The sequence below is a fragment of the Miniopterus schreibersii genome (genome assembly GCF_964146895.1).
Source record: "Miniopterus schreibersii genome assembly, chromosome: 8".
In the NCBI taxonomy this organism is placed as follows: Eukaryota; Metazoa; Chordata; class Mammalia; order Chiroptera; family Miniopteridae; genus Miniopterus; species Miniopterus schreibersii.
This window is the reverse complement of record NC_138109.1, coordinates 4,182,694-4,207,457: the sequence shown is the minus strand read 5'-3', so window position 1 is coordinate 4,207,457 and position 24,764 is coordinate 4,182,694. Positions and strand designations below refer to the sequence as shown.

General features: G+C 43.8%; 1 protein-coding gene across 4 annotated transcripts in view; it reads left to right on the top strand.

The window, feature by feature from the left end:
* The window catches only part of VPS13D (vacuolar protein sorting 13 homolog D), a 214,031-nt gene that overhangs the window by 127,139 nt on the left and 62,128 nt on the right, over positions 1-24,764 (top strand). For 3 of the 4 annotated variants that reach the window (XM_081143839.1, XM_081143838.1, XM_081143837.1), the window contains 3 exons: positions 2,146-2,294; positions 10,980-11,114; positions 12,256-12,423. In XM_081143839.1, coding sequence (XP_080999965.1) covers positions 2,146-2,294; positions 10,980-11,114; positions 12,256-12,423 — 452 coding nt within the window. Of the gene's footprint in view, positions 1-2,145; positions 2,295-10,979; positions 11,115-12,255; positions 12,424-14,326; positions 14,415-24,764 lie in introns of those variants that run through there. The other variant, XM_081143840.1, reaches the window with a different exon arrangement.

Here is a 24,764-nt window from a genome sequence, read left to right as displayed (position 1 = left end):
GGATGACATTTGTTAACCTGCTTGTGAAAATAGGTGTTTTGGGTGCCTGACAAGCTCCCTTTCCACATCATAGCCTGAACTAGGAAGGTTTGTGTTTCCGTTTTTCAGAGGGTTGCTTGTTGACAGGTTGAGGTATATCTGCGTGAGGGAGGCTGCCTGGAGGTGTCCTGGAATGCCTGGTGCTGAGCCTTTGGGAAGCAGTAACTCTTCCTCTTTGATTTGTGTTTTTTGACCCCTTTACTCTAAGCTAACAGAAATGATGTTAGTTATTTAGCAAAGCTCTCCATTTCCTAACCTTTGTTTATGAAACAGACTCAGGGCCAAGAATCAGAAATCCCTTCGGCAGTTCCTTTGGTTTTAGTTGAAGAAAAAAGAATTGGCTGCCTCATCTGCTTAACTGTTTACACTCATCTCCTTACACCTTACAAAGGTTTTACTTACTTTATTCTTCCTTAGAGAGGGGAGTAAGATAAACTATCGAAAAAACCTACATTTTCCAGCAGCGCTGTGCAAATAATTTAGCTGCTGTCTATTTTAGATTCCTCATTGTGGCCTTTGCAAGACTGTGTACAGCCTAGAGAAAATCATGCTTAGTCTTTAAAGTAAAAGCTGAGCCTGAAGAAATGATAAGATAGAAGCATTTATGTTTATTCCCCACATTGGCTAGAGAGAAAAAAAATCCCTGGGATGTGTGTGTATGCATTGTACATACACAACATGCAAGCCAGATATTTTTGCCCTTTTTGTCCCAAACTTGGAATTGAAACTTTATGTGTGTTTGAGATTAAGAGCAAGATGCTGTGTGTTTAGTGCTGTGCTTTCACTTTGGGTTGGAACGCCAGTGTTTATTTGTGCTTAGACAGGCACTGAGAGCCTGCCTGCCAGGTATCTGTTTTCTCTTGGTGCCTTCCTGAGAAGCTTTACTTTAAATGTGATTAGACATGCTTTTCCTATAAGTTGCTCTAAATAATTTTCCCTCCCCCGTACCCCACCAAGCATCACACAGTGGATTTAGACTCCTGTAAGAGGCTGGCCTGCCTTTCACTGGAGTATCTTCTCTGCTTCCTATTTCTTTAAATTGATTTCAGAGAGAGGAAGGGAGGTAGAGAGAGAGAGAGATAGAAACATCAATGATGAGAGAGAGTCATCGATCGGCTGCCTCCTGCATGTTCCCCACTGTGGACCGAGCCCGCAACCCAGGCATTTGCTCTGACCGGGAATTGAACTGTGACCCTCCAGGTTCATGGGTTGACACTCAACCACTGAGCCACACTGGCTGGGTTCTGCTTCCTATTTCTGTTTCCTGAATACAGATAAGCTGGGCTGTGTTTCAGTATCATTTTTCCCCCTATTCTTTTCTATAAATGGAACTACAATAGCTTACATCATTGGCATTGGTTTGTTTGATAAGTAGATATGTACAATAATACCTTTGGTTTTATTTCTGAGGTACATGAAGCCAAGGGAAAATAAACCGCCCGAATGGGTATGGGCACAGCATTGAGTCAAAGAGCACTTTGCTGTGTTTTAGCCCATGTTAATCTCTTTGCTCCATGAGATTATAAGTTAAAAATATGCCTCAACTATGCTGTTTAACGGATGCTCACCGTTTGGGGGAGAGGATGCTTCTTGTTGTGATGTCAGTTCTTTATAGCCTGCAGCCTGTTTCTTTTTACGGCATTGTATTTTTTTCAGATTCATTATTTATTGGTCATATTGTTTATTATGATTTGGTTAAACTACACTCCAAGCACTTATTTGGATGTCATCTTACGAAATAAATTCAGAAAATCTAGGTCATTTATAATAACAACAACAACAACATGGTTTTTAGAAAACTCATTACCGACAAACACGCCCATTACCTCTTGCTTTCCCACCTGGATTATTTTTTCCAAAGATGTTATCTGCCAGATGGGATAGAGTCACAAATTGAAAGATTAAGTTATTGTACTTCTTTGATAAACAACACGAAACAGATCTGCTTTTACAAAGAAATGGCATATTTCCGAACCCTGAAAAACTAAATCGAGAGAGAGAGAGATGTTTACATTTTTCTGTGAGTTTTTTAAAACATGAATCAAGCGTTTGAGTCATGAGGCTTCAGGAGATTCATTTTTTATAAAACAACTCTCTTTGTACCAGAGGTTGAAAAATATGACGAAAACCTCCATGAAAAGACAGTTGAGCAGGGTGGAACACCAATTCGCTACTACTTTGAAAACCTCAAGATCAGCATTCCCCAGATCAGGCTGAGCGTGTTCACCTCCAACAAGTTACCCCTGGATCTTAAGGTGAGCTGATATCTGGATACATTTAAATAATGACTTTTCCTTGGAAAAGAACGAGGGTGTTTCCTCTTTGCTTTTTCTGTCCAGCATCATTTGTAGCAAACATTTTTACAGGTTTCTTTCCTTAGAAGGTTTATTGACCTGCCTGCTCTCCTGCTTCTCTTCTCTCCTCTGTGTCTGCCTCATCTTGAATAGGTGGCACTAGAAATGTCTCCCACCTTCAAGGAGGACTTGGCCAATAACCACAGAGATGTGGTCTTGCTCACCCCTAGACTGGGCCATAATACTCCTACAGATCACCTTGATACGTAACTGACAGATACAGTCTGAATAGCATCTTTATTTTCTATAATACAATCTATTTTAAGTAGGGATGGGGCTGGGATTCAAATCCAAACCTATCTGACTCTAAAGTCTGTCTCTCTCTGTTTTTCTTCAATACTATGCTGCCCCTAGAACATAAGGAATCAGAGAATTTTAGACCTGTAAGAGTCCTCAATGATCCCTTGCTCAATGAAAGGATGTTGGAGTTGGAAGTGTTTGTCACTCAAGGCTGTGTAGATAGTGACAGGAGCAGAAATAGAACCCAGGTGACTGTTTGAAAGTCTTTCCTTAGGTAGAGTCTAGATCCACCTGTGTGCAGCGCTCACCCATTGCTTCTGGTCCTTTCCTCTGTTGTACTTGAAGATGGTTATCAAGGCCCCCATCCCTCAGTAACCACCAGTCTCAGACTTTCCACTGCCCCATGCTACCTCCTTTAAGATGCTGCAAGATGGGCTTTCTAACAGGAATAGCTGGAGGCATGAACAAGTAAGTAATAAACCTAGAATAATAAATTCAGATTCCCTTAGGGACTGTGCTAGGGATGCAAGTCGGTGACCAGTGCAGTGGGACCGTGGCCCACAGTGTGCTCACACTCCGTCTGATGGGGCAGCTCAGCTCAGCCCCAGCCGGTTGTCATGGGAGATCGTGAACCCAGTGGTGCCAGATCTTCAGATTTTTAAAGTGAAGCTGGAAATCTGGATTTTTATGTGGAATCTCCTGGTTTTTAAACGTTGCCAACCAATTTGAGGTTTTTTTTAAGGCTTGTGGTCCATGGTTTGCTAGCTCACAACTTCTGAAATAGACTTGCAGGTAACTAGGCAGTGGTCTGGTCAACATCAGATCATATTTGGATAAGAACAGGGCAAGAGTGACTGCTTCATGAAGGCAGCACACTGGGGTTGAGCTGTTGGGCCTGCTGGTCGGGACCCAGGGGAGCAGGAACTGCTCCTGCAGCCATCCTGAGAACCGCGCAGGGCGCCGTTCCTGACACACTGTCCTGTCTGCTTCATTTGCTTCCATTTCATATTTCCCAGGAGACTGCAGATACTTTTTATTAGCATGGGAGTGGGGGAAAACCATGAGAAAACCACTATCTTGCTAATATCCACAAGTATCCACTTGACTTCTGTGACCCTTTGGATTGGGTTTGTTTGATAAAGTGTATATTCCCCCAGAACACTTGGCACTCTCCCAACGGGCCAGTGTTAAGCATTTCCTGCGAGTTAAGGACTTCTTGTTTTTAAAATCATCTTACTAAGAAACACAGACACCTAAATATTCCTTTCAAATTGCTCCCAGCAGAAAACTTTCCCCCAGACTGACAAATGCGGTGTGATTTTCTCCAGTGGCAGCAGCTCCAGACCTGTTACCTGGTTTTGCTGCCTGCATGTGTGCTGTGATACAATAGACTGGGACTCGTTCAAGGCGAATGTTTCATTTGGCACTCTGTGTAGGGGACATTTTTAAGGCATTTTTCAAATGATTGTTAAGTAAATTCAGTGGAGCAGCCACATTATGAGGTGTGGGGGGGCACTCTGAGTGGGGTGCGTTAATGTTCCAAGCAGGGTGCTGGGAATTGGGACTTCAGAGTTAAATTCTCAGCTTGTGGGAGTCACCGTTTTACTCTGTCTTGATTTCTCCTAGTGGAGCCTGCAACTCATAAAATAATGTCACTTATTCGAAGAGTTTCCTAACAGAGTAATATCCCTTTATTAGCCGCACTTAAGAAGAGCAGCATGCTCTTTGAGGTGACATGTAATGGCTGAAAGTGTGTGCTTAGGAAATGGAGCCCTGTCCCCGCGCAGAGCCGCAAGAGTCTGACTAAAAGGGAACGGCATCTTTGGTGTTGAAGGAATAATTATCTTGATTCCCTCAACTCGGGGCCAGAAGTGAGGCTGTCAGAAATCTCAGAGCCAAGTATCTTCAGGTTTGCACCGAGGGCACGTTACTGCAGATAGAGTCTGCTCAGGAGGGCTCAGAGCAGCTTCACGTCTGCTCCACAATTGGGCTCTTTCCCCTGCGATGGGAGGGGGGGGTAATAAGTTCCATTTCACAAATTCAGAGAGTAAAGCACCCCCTTCTCTCCCTTACTCTCCCAAGTCTGCGTGTTAGAGAGCAAGAGACTAATATCGAGGATGCCAGGCAGCTTATATGTTCTCTTTTTCTGTAAAGATCAAAAGAGTCCAGGAGCCTTTAAAAGGTTTCACAAGGTGGCCCACAGCAGTTCTTTTCCCACTTAGAGCATGGGGCTATTACAAAAGAAGGGCTTTAATTGAGCAATCTAGTTTGGAAGAAAACCCACATTTTAATGGTCAGAGAGCAAGAGGGTGGGGGTGAGGGGGAATTTCAAACAAAGACACTATTTAAAAAGCCTAAAACTGTCTTCTCAAAGGCTTGAAATAATTTGTTGGGAAACTTCAGACCCTTTACTTTTTTCCTCCCCTTCCTAAATAAAAACCAGATTGGTTAAAGGAAAAAAGATCCGGTATTGTTAATTGTGTTTCAGAAAGTGCCAGAGAGGGAAAGATCCCTGTAGTTTTAAACACCGTCCCAAGAGGGAAATGGGCAAATACCCTGCTTCACATAAACAGTCTCTATGTACCATAAATAAACCTTTAAAGAATGAATTCCAGACAGTTTTGTTTAGCGCAGGATAAACTAAGAAAGGAAAGGACGTGGGTCCAGGGACTGGCTTGTGATCTGAAACCTCATGGCATATGGGCAGGTATTTCTTCTTTCAACTCTATAAAGTTTCTGGAAGGCTGCAGCAGCTTTTGTCTGGCGGAGGTAGGAGTAGACACTTTCCTATTTTTATTAGGAACTTATGAGCACAGATTGTTTGCCCCAGAATCCATTTTATAACAGGAAACTGCTACTTGAGTAAATAAGCATCAACTTTGTATACTACTGTATGTGATTAGGCCTTCAGTTAGTCTAAGAAAAAGCCCTGCCTGCCGCTTCCCTCTCGTCCCTGCGCCTCTGACCAGAACAGCCTGAAGGTGGCAGGATGATGCACCAATAGCTGCAGCTCCGCTTTTTGCTTTTTCAAAAGTGGGCGGCAAAAAGCAGTCAAGGACCAGGTGAAGGTCATTTTTATTGAAGGGCCAGAGTATTTCCTTGGTTCAGACAAAGCCCAGCAGCCATTCAGAAAGCGGATGGCGTCTCCGGTGCGGGTTTTAAGGACTCAGTACAGGTCTCGAAGTCTTGGCTACTATGTGTGGTTCCTCCTCAGTGCTTGGCTGCGGCAGGAAGTTGGGTGAACGCTTTCTGCCTCAAGCCTCTGTTTTGATCTCATTTCCCCTTCGCTGAGGAGAGAGCCGTGCTCAGAGCCGTGTTGACAAACACCTGCTGAGCTGAGGTCAGCACCTGGCTTTCCCTGCACATTTGTTGTGTAGCTCTCAGCGAAACAGTTGAGCCCACTGGACCTCAGTTTCTCGGTCAGGGAAACGGGAAGATGATGCTTGCCTCTCACATCGTCATTTACCCACAGCTGGGTGAGGCATGCACGAAGGAGTGGTGGAAAGGCTTCCAGGAGAAATAACCCAGTCCTCCAGGCTGGTCTTCATGCTGTCCACCCAATAGGTAGTTACTGTTGAGAGAATGGGCATGTGCAAGTCCGAGATCTGCTGATACCTGCATCAGTTCAGGCCATCCTCTTAACATCTCTGGTGTGACTTGGAACGAAAATGAGGCTGAATGGGCGTGCCAGTCTGCATCCAGCTGGGGGCACTCTTAATCTCGAAAGTGTTTTCTTCTCCGATTATTTAGTTGGAGGTTAAGGGTGACTTCCCAAGGCACCAAATCCAGTGGCCTCCTTTCTGTCCTTTGTAAGGTTCTCGGCCATCGTTGATACTGCTGACCTCTTGATGTCTGTCCTTTCTGGTTCTCTTCTTACTCCTCTGTTTCTTCTCTGTCTCTTTCACAGATTCCTTTTACTCTCCTCCTCTATATGTTAGAGGCCATATTCCTCTGAACTAAACTGTCTGGTCATATCATTTGTCCATTTTTTTAAAATCACGTGGTTGGTCTTTTGTCTCCTCTAACTTTAGAATTCTTTAGGTAATTTTTTTCTTTGGTTTTCCTTTTGTCTTTTTACTTTGCTTTTGGTGTGTGTCTTGTTTTTTGTTTTTTTAATCATAACAAAAGTTTTCTATTTTTATGATGTCAAATTTATCAGCCTTTTCCCTCTTGGAATCTGAATTTTAAGTCAAAGAAGTTTCCCCACCCTCTGGTTTTAGACAATGTCATCTTTAATTATGTGGTTTCATTTCAATTATGACCATACTCTTATGTCAAAAGAACTTAAGGCAGCCTCTGAAAACACGTGCTAAAAGTCTGAAAAACAAATAAAATAGAAGGTCCACTAAATTGCACATGAGATTTTACTTTAAAGACATGTTAACTCAGTGGGAAATACACAGGTGTTTTAATAAGTGCTGTTAGACTAAATAGCCATGTAGAGAAACGTAAAATTAGATTTATCATTCACACTCTGCATAAGGATAAATTCTAAGTGGATCAGAGATGCACTAACATTATTAGCATGAACAAGTGTTTTCTCACTCAAAAAAGAGAATTTGGCATGTTCTCTAAAATCCTTGAAATATCTATCATGTTAAATAAAAATATAATTGGAAAATAGACTATATCCAAAAATTATTAACTGCTTATAGCAGACCCAAACCAATTGGGAACTATAAGAAAATCTAGATATAAAAAACAACAACCCAAAAGTCTGTTTGAAGGTCTTGGAAAGCTACCAAGACAGCCAGTACTCAAGGGACCAAGATTTATGAGGGGAGGGAGACTTGATAAGGTGAGCGTAACATTTACTCTGCTTTTATTCTTGAGACATTTCTAATTTGTAAGTGGTGTGGAGAAAGGTAGAGGAGTCAGGCAGAAAGCAGCTGCCAGAAGGCAGAGAATCCGAGTAAAGCTTTTGGCAATGTCATGAGGCTGGCAGAGCAAAAGTTGGACTTCATTGCTACTAAGAGAGCTGGTAATTGAGGGCCTAATATGTTAGCGAGAAGGGGTAGGGAGAAAAGAGACCCCAGTAGTCTGAGCTGTTTTATTTCTTGAGGCAGGTGCCAATTTCCAAGTAACCTAGTTGGACAGAAGCCAAGCAAAAAGTGACAGCCAACAGACTAAAAGGCTAAATAGACTGTTTAGCAGCTAAGGTGCTGGGGAGAGTAGAAATGGAGGAATAGAATTGGTTTTCAGTCGAGACCATTGAAGGACTATACCAGGCCTTTATAAAGACTGAAATCTAGCCTTGGGAAAGCACAAATCATGATTGGATTAAGCCTCTTTAACTGCCTGCCAGAAACTAAAGACTCATCCAAAGATTCCAAGTTTTTATAGGAAATGGTACATTCAATTACAAATTACCAGGCCTACCAAGAGATAGATCCAAGGAAAAAAACAGATACTAGAAACTCACCTACAAAAATCAATTGCATTTCTACATGTCAGCACCAATTATTGAGAAAAGGTAAATTTGAAGGATGTATTTATCATAGTGTTGAGAAAACATCAAATACAGAATCATTATCTATTACTGTGTAACAAATCACCCCAAAACTTAGCAGCTTAAAATAACCATTTTATTTGTTCATAACTGTGGGTCAGCAGTTTGGGCTGGACTTAGCTGGGTGGTGCTTCTGTTGCACTTACCTGTGGTTTTTCATGTGCCTGTAGGCATCCGGCGGTCAACTGAGACTGAATGATGTAAGTTGATTTAATCACATGTCAGGTGGTTGGTGTCAGCTGTCAATAGAACCTTCCACATGGCCACTCATCCTCAAGGAAGCCAGTCTCAGCTTCTTCACATGGTGGAAGCATCAAAAAGGGCAGAGTAGAATTCACGGTCTCTTGAGGCCTAGGCTCAGGTGTTGCAATGTTACTTCTGCTGCATCTTATGGGGTGAAGCAAAGTACAAGGTCCGTGCAGGTTCAGGTGGAAGGGAAATAGACTCCACTAATAGTAGAAGATGCAAAGAATTTACGACCATTTTTCATCCGCCACAGACACCTATGGTGAATTATCCAACAAAGAGTGTACAAGAGCTCTACGCAGGAAACAAACATTATCGAGGGACATTTTAGAAGACCTAAATAATTAAAGGGACATTGGAAGATTCAGCATTGTAAAGTTGTCATTGCTCCACAAACTGATCTATAGATTCAGTCAATCTTGATGAAAATTTCAGCAATTTTTATGTGGCAGATTGACAGGCTGATTCTAAAATTTATTTGGAAGTGAAAAGTGCTGAGAGTAACCGAGGTAATCCTGAAGAAAAAGAACAAAGTTGGAGAGCCTACACTGTTAGGTTTCAGAAAGTGTTATAGAATTGCAGTAATTAAGACAGTGTGGTATTGGTAGAAGGCAGGAGAAAACAAGTTAGAAAAGAGAATCCAGAAACAGATACATAAATACCGTCACTTGACTGATGGCAAAGTTTACCCTGTGCTACAGTAGAGGGAAGGAGGATCTTTTCAATAAATATTACTTATCTAGATACCCATCTGGAAAAAAATGGGTCTTCATCTCTACTTCACACCGTATATAAAAATCAAGTCCAGGTAGATTATAGATTTAAATGCCAAGAGTAAAACAACAAAATTTCTATAAGGAAACATATGGAAATAGCTTTATTACCTTGCTGAGGATAGTAACCCCGACACAAAGATTGATAAGGTGGATTTCATTAAAACTAAGAATGTCTGACCATCACAAAGCACTATCAAGAGTAATAAGACAAGTCACGGAGTGGGAGAAAATATTTATAACATGTCTATTCAACAGAGGACTCGTATACAGAATGTATAAGAAAAACTACTACAAAGTAGTAAGAAAAAACCCACTACAAAAATGAGCAGAGGACTTGAACAGACACTTGCAGAAAGGATATCCGATGGCCAGTGCACATGTTAAGAGGCGATTGGTCTCATTCCTCAACAGGAAAATGGGAATTAAAACCACACTGAGATTGGTTCGCATACCCGTCAGTGTTTGTTTTTAAGAAGGCTATCTATATCATGTACTGATGAGGGTGTAGAAGTTCCATAGACTGTGGAGGGAGTGTGACCCTGTTCAACTGCTCTGGAAAACCGCTTGGCAGTGTGCACCGAGGCTGAGTGTGTACATTCTTCATTTATTTAGGTGGGGGTGGGGTATTTTAATTTAATTTTTAATTTTTTTAAATTTTTATTGAATTTATTGGGGTGGCATTGGTTAATAAAATTATATACATTTCAGGTTACAATTCTATAATCTATCATCTGTATATTGTATTGTGTGTTCATCACCCAAAGTCAAGACTCCTTCCATCACCATTTATCCCCTCTTTACCTTCTACCTTCCCTTCCCCCTTCGCCCCGTTAATCAACATGCTGTTGTCTGTGTGTATGAGGTGTTTTTGTTCTTTTTTGCTTAATTCCCTCAACTTTTTCACCCAGCCCCCAAACCCCCTCCCTTTTTACAGTTGTCAATCTGTTTTCTGTATCTTGAGTCTGTTTTTGTTTTGTTTGTTTGTTTTGTATATTCTTTATTACCCAGCAGTTCCGCTTCCAGGTATAGGTTCAAGAAAAATGCATACAAATATGCCCCAAAAGACATGGCCAAGCAGGTTCATAGCAGAATTATTCATAATAGCAAAAAATTTGAGGCAGCACAACGGTTCATCAACAGCAATGATTAAATAGTGTTTTATTCATACATTAGAATAAAGTGTAGGAATAAAAATTGATGAAGTGCAGCTCTGTGCAGCAGCCTAGTGAATCTCACACACTTAATGTTGACTAAGAAGCCACATGTAACAACACACAGACTGATGATTTTATTTATATAAAATTCAAAGCAGGACGACCTAATCTGCAGCGAGAGAAGTCAGAATAGTGTTGACTTAGGGGAAGAGGGAGTAGTGACTGGGAGTCCACAAATGGAGAGGGGTGCTTCCAGGATGGGGATAATAATCTGTTTTCTGGTCTGGATGGTTCCACGTTGTGTTTACTTTGGGAAGATCACTGACCTGTACACTTGATTAGTACACCTTTCTGTGTGTGTGGTATATTTCAGTCAAAAAGTAAACACGACAAACATTCAGATACAAAACATCAGAAAGAATTATGCTGCAAAGCTAATGTGTTTATTTCTATGCGATATATGTTACTTTGAGTGATTATATATATATATCCTCATATTTTACTTTTATAATTCCAGAGGAGACCCTTGTTTATAAATATCGGAACCTTGACTCCTGTGGGAAAGTTGACATGACCTGTAACTCTCATGGATTCCAGAATTAAGTACATGGGAAGGCCAGCGTATGGCTAACTTTTGTCCTTTCCTTTCTTCCCTAACTAGGCTCTAAAAAGTACCTTGGGATTTCCATTGATTCGGTTTGAAGATGCTGTGATCAATTTGGATCCATTCACTCGGGTGCATCCCTATGAGACCAAGGAGTTCATCATCAATGATATCCTCAAACATTTCCAGGAGGTGAGCACTGGAGAAGTATTAGTGGCCGGAGCATAAGCAGAATGTTGGTTTTAGTTGTTTAGGAAATTTGGTTACTGAGACATTACTTTTGAGAACCCAGTTCAACATTTCAGCTGTGATTGTTGAGTTATGAGTTAGGTCGCAGCCCATGAAGCCTGTACACATCATGAAAACCCTAAAGCAGTACGTTTGATTTATGAGCCGTTAGTCTAGTCCCTCAGAATTGGTCTCAGGGGCTTCCACGAGATTAGTCACAACTCTTAAGGCCTTAATGATAACACAAAATACTGTGACCTCTTTATTTACCAGGCATGGGCCTCCTTTCAGCAGCCACACCAATGTTATTGGAGCCTGTGAGATCCTGCCCTAGAGTTGAACTTAAAAATGTTGTTTTATCAAGTTGGACATTTTCCATTTTGTACTTATCACCCAGTCTGCAAAGACCAAAATACAAAGCCAAGGCACACTCCTTAATGAATAGATAGGTCACGATTGCATCGAATACGTTAGCTATCAGAGTCAAAATACATCCTGTCCTTGCTTCCCTCTTCCCTCCTCCCTCCCGTTTCCCCCTTTCCTCCCTTGCTCTTTCTGATTGGCGGGAATTCCGCTGAACTGTAAGGAGAGTGACGTAGCAGGTACCACTGGGACCTGGAACGTGGTGGTGGAGGTGCACAGAAGTGGAGGGGTACTTGATAGGTCTGAACGTGCCCTCTTTGTGCGCCGTCCCCTCCACAGGTGAGGAGGGGCCACAGATCTTCCCTCCTCCCTCACTTTCCCTTTCACATCCCTTCCACTGCCCCTTAATTCCCTATTTGTAGGATCAGTGGAAAGGGGAGGATTGTGCGATACTAATGTAAATGTGTGTAAAGACTCTTTCCTGTTTCATGCCTTTTTTTATTCTTCTGAATGGCTTTGAAGAATATTTATAAGGAAGATTATGAGTATTGGAGGCAACCTCTGAGATATGTGCATTTGGGAGAAGTTTAGGTGGAGCTCAAGAAAGAGCAGGAGCTTGTAGTTGATGAGAATGAAAAGGTAGCTGGTGATGGGAATGGAGGACAGGGTTGGTTTCTAACCTTTGTGGTTGGGACACTGTCTGCAGTATAAACAGGTGCTGTCTCCCTCCTTCATTCGACAGGAACTCCTCAGCCAGGCAGCACGGATCCTGGGCTCGGTGGACTTTCTTGGCAATCCCATGGGGCTCTTGAATGACGTTTCTGAAGGGGTTACTGGACTGATAAAGTATGGAAATGTCGGGGGCCTTATCCGCAATGTCACGCATGGAGTCTCTAATTCTGCTGCCAAGGTAAGAAAACGCAGGTGAATTCCATTATCACCACCCACGTGAGTCCCGTACATTTCTTTCATTCCTTTGATTTGTGGTTCAAAATAGGCAACACTCTCACTTTTAGAGGAAGGGTGAAAGAGACTTTGTAAATCACGGTTTGGAAACAGACTCAGGTTCAGAGTTGAACGAGCACACACAGCCTTGCACCATTTCTCACGCTGCCCTTGGCCCTTTGCCCGGCAGCAGCACAGACCTGCTCAGTCGTGACACAGGTTCCCCTGAACTGGATGTGGACAGACACTTAAATGCTTAGCTGTCAGAGCCCAGTTTAAAGATTTTATTTAATTTTATTAAATTCTAATCAGCATAGCAAGTCTCCTTGGATTTATAATTTCTTTGTTTTTGTACTCCTGGGCTTTGCTTTAATTTGGAAAATAAATGCACTTACGGTTTACGGAGGCCTTTCTCAACCTGGAATAGAACTGCACCTACTTTCCCGGCTTTCTGTGAGAATAAAGTGAGACATGATGTTATAGACTGAACAGGAGAAATGGGTCTTCACTTTGGCTCTTATATTTGCATCAATGTAACACGTTCAGACTGTAGCCACCAGGAAACAATTAACACCTTTGAAATGAAAACCAGGACATCACAGTCTACATCTGGGCAGTGTGGCTGGTAGGAACCCCCCTGTAGTTAACCTTTCGGATGAGAATGGAGAGGCTGGAAACTTGCCTGTGACCTCTCACAGGTGAGCCCTTGTGTGGGTTTCTCTGCAGCATCCTGATGAAGAGGGTTGGCACTTTCTTCCTTCTGTCTCATCTATAGAAGTCTCATTTGTTTTCTGGTTCTTCTTTTTCCCCTGGAAAACTCTTTGAAACTTAAGGATCAGCACAAGAATGTAACTTAAGCAGAAAAAAAGGGCAGAATACTCCTTACTCCTGCCTTCATTCCCGGTTGTATACGAGCCTGGTGACGATGGCCCTAGGGACAGTGAGCACGCATTTTATTGGGTTTATTTGCATGGTTGTTGGATTTGCATAAAGGTACTGCTTTCCAGGCCAAAGGCCTCTGGAATGGGAAGCCAGCGCCCCATGTGGTTGTGTCCTTCTTCATGTAGTTCTTTTGCCTTTAATAAGCTGATCAGTATTGGAGCTACAGGCTGCTGCTCAGAAGAGTTGCCATGTAATTTATTTGGATACCAAGACCCCTGGATGTGTTATAAAAATTAGTCCAAATATCTCTAAGATAAGAAAGCAGAGAGACTTAAAGTTACCACTTCATATTGGAAATGGTAGCTCCAAAGCCAAGTCTGTCAACTAAATATCCATTCAAGTCCTCTGTGGTTCCGCATGTATGTAGCTAACGATCACCATTTTCTTGTAGTTTTGTGGGTTGAAATCAGACCTTTTAGGTTGCTTTGGGAAATGTTTTGTTTGCTTTTCTGTGTACACAAGAGGAGCTTAAGGAAGTGCAAATGACCACAATAATCAGCCGTTGGCCTGTGGGAAGTATTCCTTTAAAGAGTGCCTAGGTTCCCGTGATTAAAGAAAGGGCTCAGGAAAGATGGAACTGTACCTCACAGAGCCCCAGCCAGCCAGCCAGCCCCATTGGGCTGCAGAGGAAGAGGGCTCTGACCTTGTTCCATCGGCTTTGAGTGGAGAAACTCCATAAACTTCTTGAAGTTAATTATAAATATTGTGTGTATATATATGCATTTTTCTGGAGTGAGGATCTAAAGTTTTTATTGGATTCTCAGAATGGTTCACGCCTCCTGAAAGATTGTTATTCTTGTAGACATAGGGTTGTGTGTTGAGGGGAGCTTAGGGCTGATAGGATAGTTGAGTTCCGGTCCCATTTCTCCCTTTAAATAATCCTTTTCTCTGTTAATCTTGACCTATTTTTTTTAACCTATGAAAAGGTGATGGTCATTTCCCCTCACCCACTGACCTGAGGAGCAAAAGAGCTGAAGTATGTGAAAACCCAGTGAGAAGTTAAGAGGAAATTTGTTCCGTCACATAAGAAGGTTATAGAGCTGCAGGTCTTAGTTGTCTGTGGATAGATGTTGTGATTTATTCATAGCAAATTTTTATTTTTTTAAAAAGTATATCTTTATTGATTTCAGAGAGAGGAAGGGAGAGGGAGAGAGCACTAGAAACATCAATGATGAGAGAATTGTCATTGATCGGCTGCCTCCTGCACGCCCCCCGACTGGGGATGGAACCTGAAACCCAGGCATGTGCCCTGACCAGGAATTGAACCGTGATCTCCTGGATCCTAGGTCAGTGCTCAACCGCTGAACCACACCCAACTGGCCACAGAAAATTTTTAATTTCAGGTCTATCATACTCACTTCTGGAATTCCTCAGTACATTTTAACAGTTATTTAATTCATTTAATATTAGCCTCAAGAAAATTAGCTAGGAAATAATCTATGGCCTTTATTTCTCTTATCCTTTCCTTTCATTCCCCAACCCCCAGAAATCAGGTTATAGATTCTGGATCTAAGGTGATAGGATCCAGGGATTAGCCACCATGCTGTGGATCTCCGTCCCATAACTCCCTTGCCTGGATCTTGGCAAAATGACTCCAACCCTTCAAGTAGAACCCCAAAGATCTGATCCCACTCCTAAGGCCATGGCAAGCTCACCACGCCTGGAAGCCTTTCATGGAATATGATGGAATAAAAGCACAGCCTTTCAAGCACTAAACCCCTGTGAGAGGAACAGTTTCTGCAGCATGAATTTTCCTAGGTGGGTGTCATGTGACTACCTGCACGACCCTCTGACCTCTTTCAAAGCCAGAGAACCAAGGAGACGCCCATTGAACAAATTCCCTCTCTTATACGGTCTCCAGTTTCCCTTCTGTCTGTAATTATTGTGTAATATTTTCTTATACTTGCAGGAAAATTACATATTCTAAAAAAAAAAAGTTCTTTTCAAACTAGGAAAACCTCAGATGTTAACAATAGAGCAAATGATCCCATTCTCTTTCCTGCCCCTGTAGAAAGTCGGGGTTTGCTCTGTGCAGCTGTCACCTGGCCTTCCTGAGGGAAGACAGCCAGCAGCAGGCTTAATTTCTTCCAGCAAAGGAGAGAAGCACTTTTGATCATCACAGGACCTCTGTCTGCTTTGCTCTTTCCTGCTTCCCATTTTCTTTCTGTGTCATTATCAAGACCGCATAGGACGCTTTTGATCCTGGGTACTTTTTTGATCCCAGCTATGTTTCGACTCTGTGCTTATGAATGCAGATATTTTAATAATTTTCCCTATTTTTAACCTAAATTATTTTCATCAAAGTCAGTTGTTGTTCATGAAAATTAGAATTCATCGTTCATTATTTGCTACATGTTAATACTGCTGATAACTTTTGCAGTGGTGTGGTAGGTTTAGTTCTCTCTTTTGCTTTGTGGCATTTATTTCTAACAAGCCAAGATTTCCCAGCTCAAATTCTGCAGGTCTAAATTTTTGTCAAGGCTATGAGAGTTTTCTGTTGTTTCATAGTTAATATATTTTGTTCTGTGTAGTTCATTGTTTTAAGTAAGTTTTGTTAGTTATGAACTGGATAAAGACCTAATAGCTTTATATTATGTCTTGGGGCAAACAGCATTTGTAGGAAAAAGATGTACAAACAGGGTAAAAAAAACCCTGCTCACTATGGAACACATACTAATTTATAAGCATTTATTGAACACCTGTCTGTCAGCCCTTGTGATAGATTCTTTACAACCCATTCATTGTCTTTTATGTGTGCTAATGTCTGTTCTTCAGATCAGGAAGATGAGACTTGGAGAAGTTAAATAATTTTGTCAAGATCACACAACTAGAAATGGCAGGATGCCATTCTAAAGGCCTTTTTTCTTATATAATGTTTTCCTTTGCTTGCATCAGGCTTTCTTCCAGACCCTATAGGGAATATAAAAAACTGATTACTGCTGACTTCCCACCAGAAGCTTATGATTTGACATCACTTTGTTAGCTGGTAAGGTGACTGCTGCCGTATCACCTGTGTCACAAAGCAGAAAATGGTGGTGGGTGTGGTCATTCTTATGTTAGATTGGTCTGACCATCACCATCTCCCTTATAGGCATGTAAGTTCTTGCTAGAACCTCAGTGATTGCAAACATGGTTTACTTGTGTGGTATCATTTGATCATCAGAATTACCTGGTCAGTAGATACGATAGGCCGTGTTAGCCCCATTATGTAAATGAAGAAACTGAGGCCAAAGAGGTTTGGTGACTTACTCAAGGTCAACCAGGTAACTGCAGAACCCAGACCTGGTCTTCTGCACTAGTGTCTTGATTCTCAGCTTAGTTACACTTTTGAAATACATGTTGCCAACTGCCTGATTTGTTGTAGACAAGTCTATGTTAAAAATAAAATCAACAAGAAAAACAAAAAGCCAACTACCCAAAGCCTCGCCTGGTCTCAGAATGAACTTTGATAGCTTCTAGGAAGACCACCTGATGATACGTACAAGCAGGGTAAGTGTAGAGAGAAATGGGGAGGGAGAAATTGAGACTGTTCAGATAGTTCAGTGGAAAATCTAGCTAGATTTTAGATAATATTTTGTTCCATTTCACTCATCTCTGTTTGGGGTACAGTATGCAGAGGAACCACCTCCGTCCCAGGAGGACCGATCACTCTCCTTTTGTGTTGAGGAAGTCAGATCTGGGGCATAGCTGCCTTCCACTTCCCTGCTGCCAGAGATTCTCGGCTGCCCTGCCACCCAGCCAGCCTCCCATAATGTACACTGTGACCTTGTTGAGGGCAGAGGGGTCCATCTGCCTTTTGTTTAAGAAACAGAATTTGTTTGTGTTTGTTTTGTAGGGAGTATATTTATAGGCTCAAACAAGACTAAAAGCCCTGTTTAGTCAAGGCAGAAGTTTTATCTTTGCACTAAAGAATGTCCTGAGTGCCTGCCTGTGCGGATCCTTAAGGGGAAAGGCAGTTTATGGCTTGTATCTGTTTTTGTCATTATGTACGGCTGCTCCATTTTATAGTTGGGTTGATTATCCCCATAATAGCTTTTCCATGTACCTATAAGCAAGTAATAGGTGAATGCCTTCTTATAAGCATTGGGGTTTTTAGTGTATTTAAGTTGGCACAAAACTTTGTGTTAAATGAAATTCACTTCAGACAGTAATCTATCCCTTAGAGAATGTAGTTTTCTATTTTCAAAAAGACTTTGATCTTAAATAAGTCACCCAAGGGATTTCTTTTCCAGCCAAGAGGAGGTACCTTCACGTTGTCGTATCTGGAGAAATGACTCAAATTCTTGGCAGCAGAATTTCTGTTTTATTTTCCTCTGATAACCTTGAATACGAAAATGATTCCTTTCGTCTGAGCTCTGTTTGGTTAGAGGCAGATTTTAGATGCCGAACGACCCATCGGTGACCCATCCTAACTTGGTCTAATCTCAAATATCTGTGGGAAGTGGAAGTGTGTTGGGTGGGGGGAGGGGTGGGAGTTGAGTGGTGGCATGAGAACCACATTAGTGACCAGAATTCCCAGGCAGCCCCCACCCACCCTGTTCAGCTCAGTGAATGGATGTAGCTCTCCCTTCTTCCCACCCTAATCGGGCAGCTCAGCAGCCAGAGTTGAGTAGCAGGGGAACGACATCACCGTCAGAGCTCCATTATCCAAACAGAAAGACTGGAGACATTTAAAACGTTTCTTCACGTCCTAGTACTAGTTCAGTTAAGAACCAAATCGTTAAGTCATCTTCTTAGACTAACATCTCGTTTCAGAGGAATTCACTTTATGTTCCAAACCTGCCGCTATGTGGTGGAGAAGTGTGTCCAGTTGCTAAATTGAAAAGACTGGAAGTATTGTGTCCCCCAGAGAGCAGTGGTTTTCTGCCCTGGGGTGAAGGCAGTGAGGAGGCGTATAACCCATTCAGGCTTTCTTAGGTTGGCCGCTTACCCCAGGCTTGTGGCCTCGCATCCCTTTTCTGCATTGTACTATTTTTCATACCAGTATTTGGCCTTTCTTGAAAAATTGTGACAACCTTAAGGTGAGATGAACTATAAACCCAATTTTATAAACATCTGAAGGGCAAATCACATTCTCATTTTTGGCAGTAAAACGTCAAAGCACTCTGTTTGGAAGGTCCTTTTTATTTTCCTTCTTTCCTGCTGTAATTGTCTATATCTCTTTCCCTTTTGAAGAAGAGCTAAGTCAAAGTGTTTTCTTAGGAGGATGTTACCCTGAGAAGTCAGGAAGGGATGTGGTGGAGAAAGGTGCTATTGCTCATGGAGCAACAGCTCTGTGTCAGGTGTGGGCTAGGAGGTTTCCGCCCGCTTCGCGGTCACACGCACCTTGTAAGAAAGGAAGTGTCTGTTTCATAGGTGAGGAAAGTGGGAGTTAGGACAGCCAGTTACCTTGACTTGAAGCTTAATCATGAGGGAGTGTGGGAGCCAGACACTTATAGAAACAATCACAGATACGTAGATGCTTCATCAGCAACTGAGACTAAAGACAAATGTAAAGCAGTGTTACTATTCCAACAAGGGATGATTAAATTCTGATAAGTTGATCTTACTATTTCTTCCCTTTAAGCAGCAAACCACAGAACAGATCAGTAGAACTGACTGTAAAACTCTCAGGAACAGCACCGTGTCCCCAGCCTTCCCATCTGGCTCCTTAACTCAAGCAAAGGAATCACTAAGCATCTGAAAGCCAGTCTGGCAGCAGAACCCAGAGACAAAAACATCTCTGACTAACGTGAAAAGCTGTGTCATAGGCTGACGGGGGGAGAAGGGAAGAAAAGGACTGTTAGGATGAGTTTCTTTTCTGCCATCCGTCTACAGTGGGAAAGCACAGCTCTTTCTGATTTCACTCACTCTGTGCCAAAAAACAGATATTATTGTCTTAAAATGACATTTTAGTTGCTTAGAGATGCGTAAAGTGGTGAAGTCCAGGAAGAAGTTACCATTTAACAGGCACGTTTGGAGGAAGACGGCTGTGGAGCTCCCCAGACGGAGGCTCCCGAAGCTGCAAGCAGCTCCCGGGCAGAGCCCGGGGAGAGGCCTGGGTGCTGCAGGTGCCATGTCCCTCAACTCTGAGTAAGTCTTGGGTCCAGCAGCTCGGGCGTGAGAAGGCACAGCCAGTTTGCTCCAGAGCCTGGAGTCACACACGCCCTGTTTGGACAGACGCCTTTCGACCCTTTTCTCCCGTTCAATCTTCCCACATGAGGTGGGCTCCCAGGTAATGAAGAAGACTCAGAAAGCCGGGGAGTCCGTGGAAACCCCAAGGTTCAGCACAGAGGAGTTGAAGTCAAGACGAATGGAGCACCATTCAAGCTTCACTTGTGAATGGTGGTGTTTCTGACTGCTTGCAGTTTTGCTTCTACAGTGCTGTGGGTTTGGTGGAGGACTGTATCTGAGAAGCTGCCCTGTGTGGGGGATACAGGCAGACTCCCAGGTCCACTTTGTCGGAGATGAGGGGAAGCTCCCATAGGGGAGACCCTGGAAGGAAAAGAAGATACTTCCTAGGCTTTCCTCACAGCTAGTGACCTGTGTGCAGGCCTGCCCCTTAAGGGAGGCTCAGCATGGTCTCCAGCAGTGACTTGGAGGCACAGTGGGTCAGTCAAGGGTAGCAGAGGCCAACCTTCCCTCAAGCAGGCAAGTGGGAAAGACAGCATCTCTTTTCTATAAATACAGTGGGAAAGCCCTCCTGTGCCATTTCTTGGACAAGGAAATGTCCTAGTTAGGCATGTGAGGAGGTCAGAGATAAGCTCAAAGAGTAGGATCCAGCCCAGCCAATGTGGCTCAGTGGTCGGTACACCCATGCACCAAGAAGTCGCTGGTTAGATTCCCAGTCAGGGTTCATGCCTGGGTTTTGGGCTCGATCCCCAGTAGGGGGTGTGCAGGAGGCAGCTGATCGATGTTTCTATCTCTCTATCTCTCTCCCTCCCTCTCTCTCTAAAAATCAGTAAAAACATATTTTTAAAAACAACAAACAAAAAGCTAGGAGCCAAATTTGGGAAATATGTAAAGAGTGGAGAGAAAGTGGCAGAAAGCTGCCCATATAGTCACTTCCTGTTTCCCCAGCCGCACTGCTCACTCTCACCTTTGCTCTTTTGGAATGCCCTTCTCCCCATCTCAGGCCAGATGGCTCCCTGTCTGTAGGCCCAATAGAGTACCCTGTGAGACCCCACACTCTGAATGCCCAGGCCTCTGTGCTTGCCGTAAGCAGCAACCACGTTTTCCTTGGGAAATGATAGCCGTTTGTTCACATCTCAGACACCCTTCAGTAAATGTTTATAGTGCCACTTAGGTGCTAAGTATGGTGGCAGGTACTTAGGAAAGTAAGACTTTAAAAAAGGTCTCTTTTGAAGGCAATAGAACAGGTAAAGCAGACAAGTACCTGTAAGTATTGTGACATGAGGAGTCAGTACTGCCCTGGAATCTGCATGGCATGTCTCCAGGTCCTGGAGAGGGCGTGCTGTGGGCCTGGGAAGGAGAGCTTGATTGTGTCCCTGGGGGGGGCCTCAAGGCGAGGTGTCCTTGTGAGCCTCTGTTTATTCATCCGCATCCGCTGCAGATCGAAAGCTCCTAGAAGACAAAAATCTTCTCTAGCATTATTATTTATGCTAATTCCCCCTGTGACTAACCATAAGTATTTGTTGTGAAGAAAACTGAAGTGATCCAGGTCACATCCATGTGGGCTCTCCTTTACCCAGTATCTCATTTCCACGTGGTGCACATTAAAAACATAGATATTAAATAAGTGAAGTACCTGCTGGGTTTATCTTTATTGTCTAATTGTTCTATGGCTTTTATGTGAAATAAACAGGCTCTTTCTGCAAGTTCGTGACTTTCCTCCCAAATATAAGCTGAATGATATCCAAAATCACACTGTGTGTGTAGCACTGCAGATAGGATGGGGCGGCTGACCTTCAGGATCCTATTCTTGCCCTTCCTCCTCTCTGGGGTCTGATACTGACCTGGATGGAATGAGGCCAGGCGTTCGTTATTGGGTCAGGCCCAGGCTCTGCTTAAGGTAGCAGGAAGCCTTGGGAAAGGGGGGAAACCCAGTCTTTTAGTTCATATTTTAATCTACTGAATTAAAATAATATTTATGGGAAATATCTGTTTGCTTTGTTAGAGGGAACTGTTTAAGGAAACATTTCCTGCAGGCTGTTGAATTCGTATAAGAACACATTGTTTTGGAAGCAGTAACTTCCAGTGTTTTCACTGAGGTGGAAACTAAGCAGAATGTACTTCCAGTGACAGCCTGTTGCTTCAGCTTCATGGCCTTTGTGATATTTCAGGCAGGGTGTGTGGCCAGCAGGACTATTGTCTCTTCATTGATGACTTGGACATAGGCAAGGGCGAGGCCAGCTGGTTCTAAAACAAGAGCTACTGTAGCTCATTGTAGCTTTGTAGAAATTTAACCTTGTAGCACACTCCTGTTACTGCTTCATTTTCACAAACTTACTCATTAAAGAGGCAAGTGTTGTCATTTTCACTTGAGGGGAAAAGACATTGAGTCACAGCAAAGGTAACTGGCTCCTGGGGGTGGAGTGGGGGGGCGGTCAGCAGGACCTTTAGAAGAGGGCAGGGACCCGGGCTCTTTTCTAGCCCAGGCTGTCTCCCATCAACCTCACTGCTGCTCCAGAAAGCACCCGTTTTCCTCCGGGATTAAAGCACTTGCGAATCTGTGAGGTATTTCACCTCGCAGCGTCCCCATGGGGCCAGCAGGGCCGGTCTAACAATCACTTCCTGTTTCGTGATGGACATTCAGTCCCATAGGCTGAATGGTTTGGCCAGCATCATGCAGTTGGGGTTGGCACCCATGCCTCCCAGCTAAGCCCACTGCTCTTCTTGCCAGACAACGTCTTCTCAGAGGAGCTTTCTGATGTGGGCACACAGCTGTGGAAAACTTCCTGGCCCCGTGCTAGGTGTGCGAGTGGTTGGCAGGGAGATCTCCAGTCTCACGATCGCTGCAAAACGAAGTACAGGGGGAAAGCCAGATGGGTGCTACCAGCCTGTCTGTGGGACTGCCGCTTGCCTGCATGGGCTCTGTGTCTAGTCACATCAGCAGGTCAAGTTCGCAGGGTCCCCACAGGACAGTTCAGAGTCAGTCGGCAAGACCAACTGAGGGCTATCAATAAGTGAGCCATGTGGGGAAAGAGAAAAACCTTAGGATTAAACACAAGAAAGAATGTGCCACTTGTTTCTCTTTAAAAGATAAAACAACAGTGGACAGTGTCTAATATAAGTTTTATAAAAAATTTAAAAAATGAGTTCTGTGAGAAGCCTCGTTTTAGTAACATTTCATATGGTGTCTTAACTCTCTAACCTCTGTCTTCCCATCGAAGCCCATCTTGTGTTCTTCCTAAGAGAGATGCAACCCTAAAACTTCCCACTTGTTCCAGCTGAGTGGGGCAGAGCTGGCTCTTCCCAAGTCTGGACTCTCAGCACCGCCTCTGGTACTTCAGTGGATTCTCTCAGGACATAAATCCGGGAGGGAACTTGAAGATCGATCTGCTTTTCACTCACTCAAACTGTAGGTGGAGAAACCAAGGCCCAGTAAGCTTCTCACAGCCAAGTAGTCTTGGGGCCAGTGCTAAAACTCAGGCCTTCTGGCTGCAAGCCTGGTGTTGTCTTTGCAATGGAGCCAGCAGCTGTGGGTACCCGCTTGTCCTTTTGGGGTGAGGGAGAAGGAAGTTGCACCACAGCCCTGACATGGTGCGCCTCTTCTCAGCACCATTCATGCCACTTTCACCTGTGTATCTGGGTCTTCACACGAGACTGAGCTCCTCGAGGATGAGGGACAAAGTCACTCTCACTTTGGTGGTTCTAGTCCAGGGCGCTATGTGTAGTGTATAGAAAGCCCTCACTGAGCAGAAACTGTTTTGTGTGAAGGTCAACTCACCTGCAGGGGAAGCAAATGTGGCTCTTTTGCAGCCCACGTCACCAGTCCTCCAACAGGATCTCCTGCACCGAGTCAACCCAGTAAGACCGCACCCCACCTGAAAACGAGATAGGATCTTCCCCAATAGGTGGGGAGGCCCTCCATGATTAGATTTGGAGGGCACTTGGTGAGATGGGATAGAGGTAAAATTTCAATAGACACAGTCTGGTTGATTCTGAAACGAATGTAACTTGTTTAAATTGACTTTTAACAATTTCTCTTCATGTTTGTATGATTATTTGCATGTTATTGATGATGATTATTGTCACTGGGTTCCTTGCAAAGTCTGAGTTTAGAGAGAAAGGAAAAGGAAAGGGGGCCTTTGGTACTGATTTTGACCCAGGGGAGACGTGGCCACCTGCCCTCCCTCTTGGGGAGCCTTCCTCTAGGGTATGGTCAGTTGCCCACTGCCCAGCAAGCTTGAGAGAACTTGATTGTAAGAGATTGGATCTGAACCTGAGCCCTTTTTGAACCCTCAAGAAGGAATGGACTGTGCTGCCTCTGGCAGCTGTGATCAGGATGATTCTAGTCAGTTTCTTCACGGTGTGGGCACTCTCTTCTCTCATGCATGTCCCAGGGTGTGCGGGTGATGGGGTGAGTGAGCCAGGGGACTCTGGACGTCCCGCTTCTAGCCTGGCCCTGGGGTCGGCCTGGCTTTGGGTCATTGCTGTCCTCACGAGAGTAGATGCCTGAAACCCTCGCTTTTTGCCTTTTTCCTTCAATCTGGAACACTTTAGCAAAGCAGCCGACCCAATGGTGACTGAGCTCTGACCCTCCTCCAGGCCACATGCATCACCAGCTCTGTTTCAGAATCCCACCCAGTGGAGCCCCTCTGCTGGCTCCTCAGAGCAAGGTTGCAAAGAGTTAACACTTTTGCTTTTTCGGAAAGTTATCTGTGAAGAGTATTAGTTGTTTAATAAAGCGTGCCTGCCCTCCCGGTGAACCCGCCAGTGACTCTGCAGCTGGGGTCATTTCAAGTTCACGCGGTGGACTTTTGACTGCCTTCTGTGTCTGTGAAAACAGTCGGCAGCTCCTGCGGGGATCATTCATTCAGGCCTGTAACACAAAACTATTGCCAATGGGCACCTGCTGGGGCTGCTTCCCAGGCGGGCTGGGAGGGAAGATGCCAAACTCTTCAGGCATCTGCGGAGATAAGAGCAGCGGGGGATCCGCTGGGAGCCCGCTAATCGGGCCTGCGCTCAGACCCCACTGCCGGGCCGGCAGCAAGCTGGTGGCAGAGTGGATTAGGGAGCCAGTGGGGAGAGGATGTGAGCTAATTAAAGGCCTTTACGAAGAGGAGGAGAGAAGGAGGGGCGGCAGAGGGGGAGGAAACAGGTTTGGAGCACATTCCCCAAATTTCCAAAACATTCTTCATTCCTCTCTTTTATGCCTCAAGACGGAAGAAAACAAAGAATCTGAACATTTGGTTATTTCTT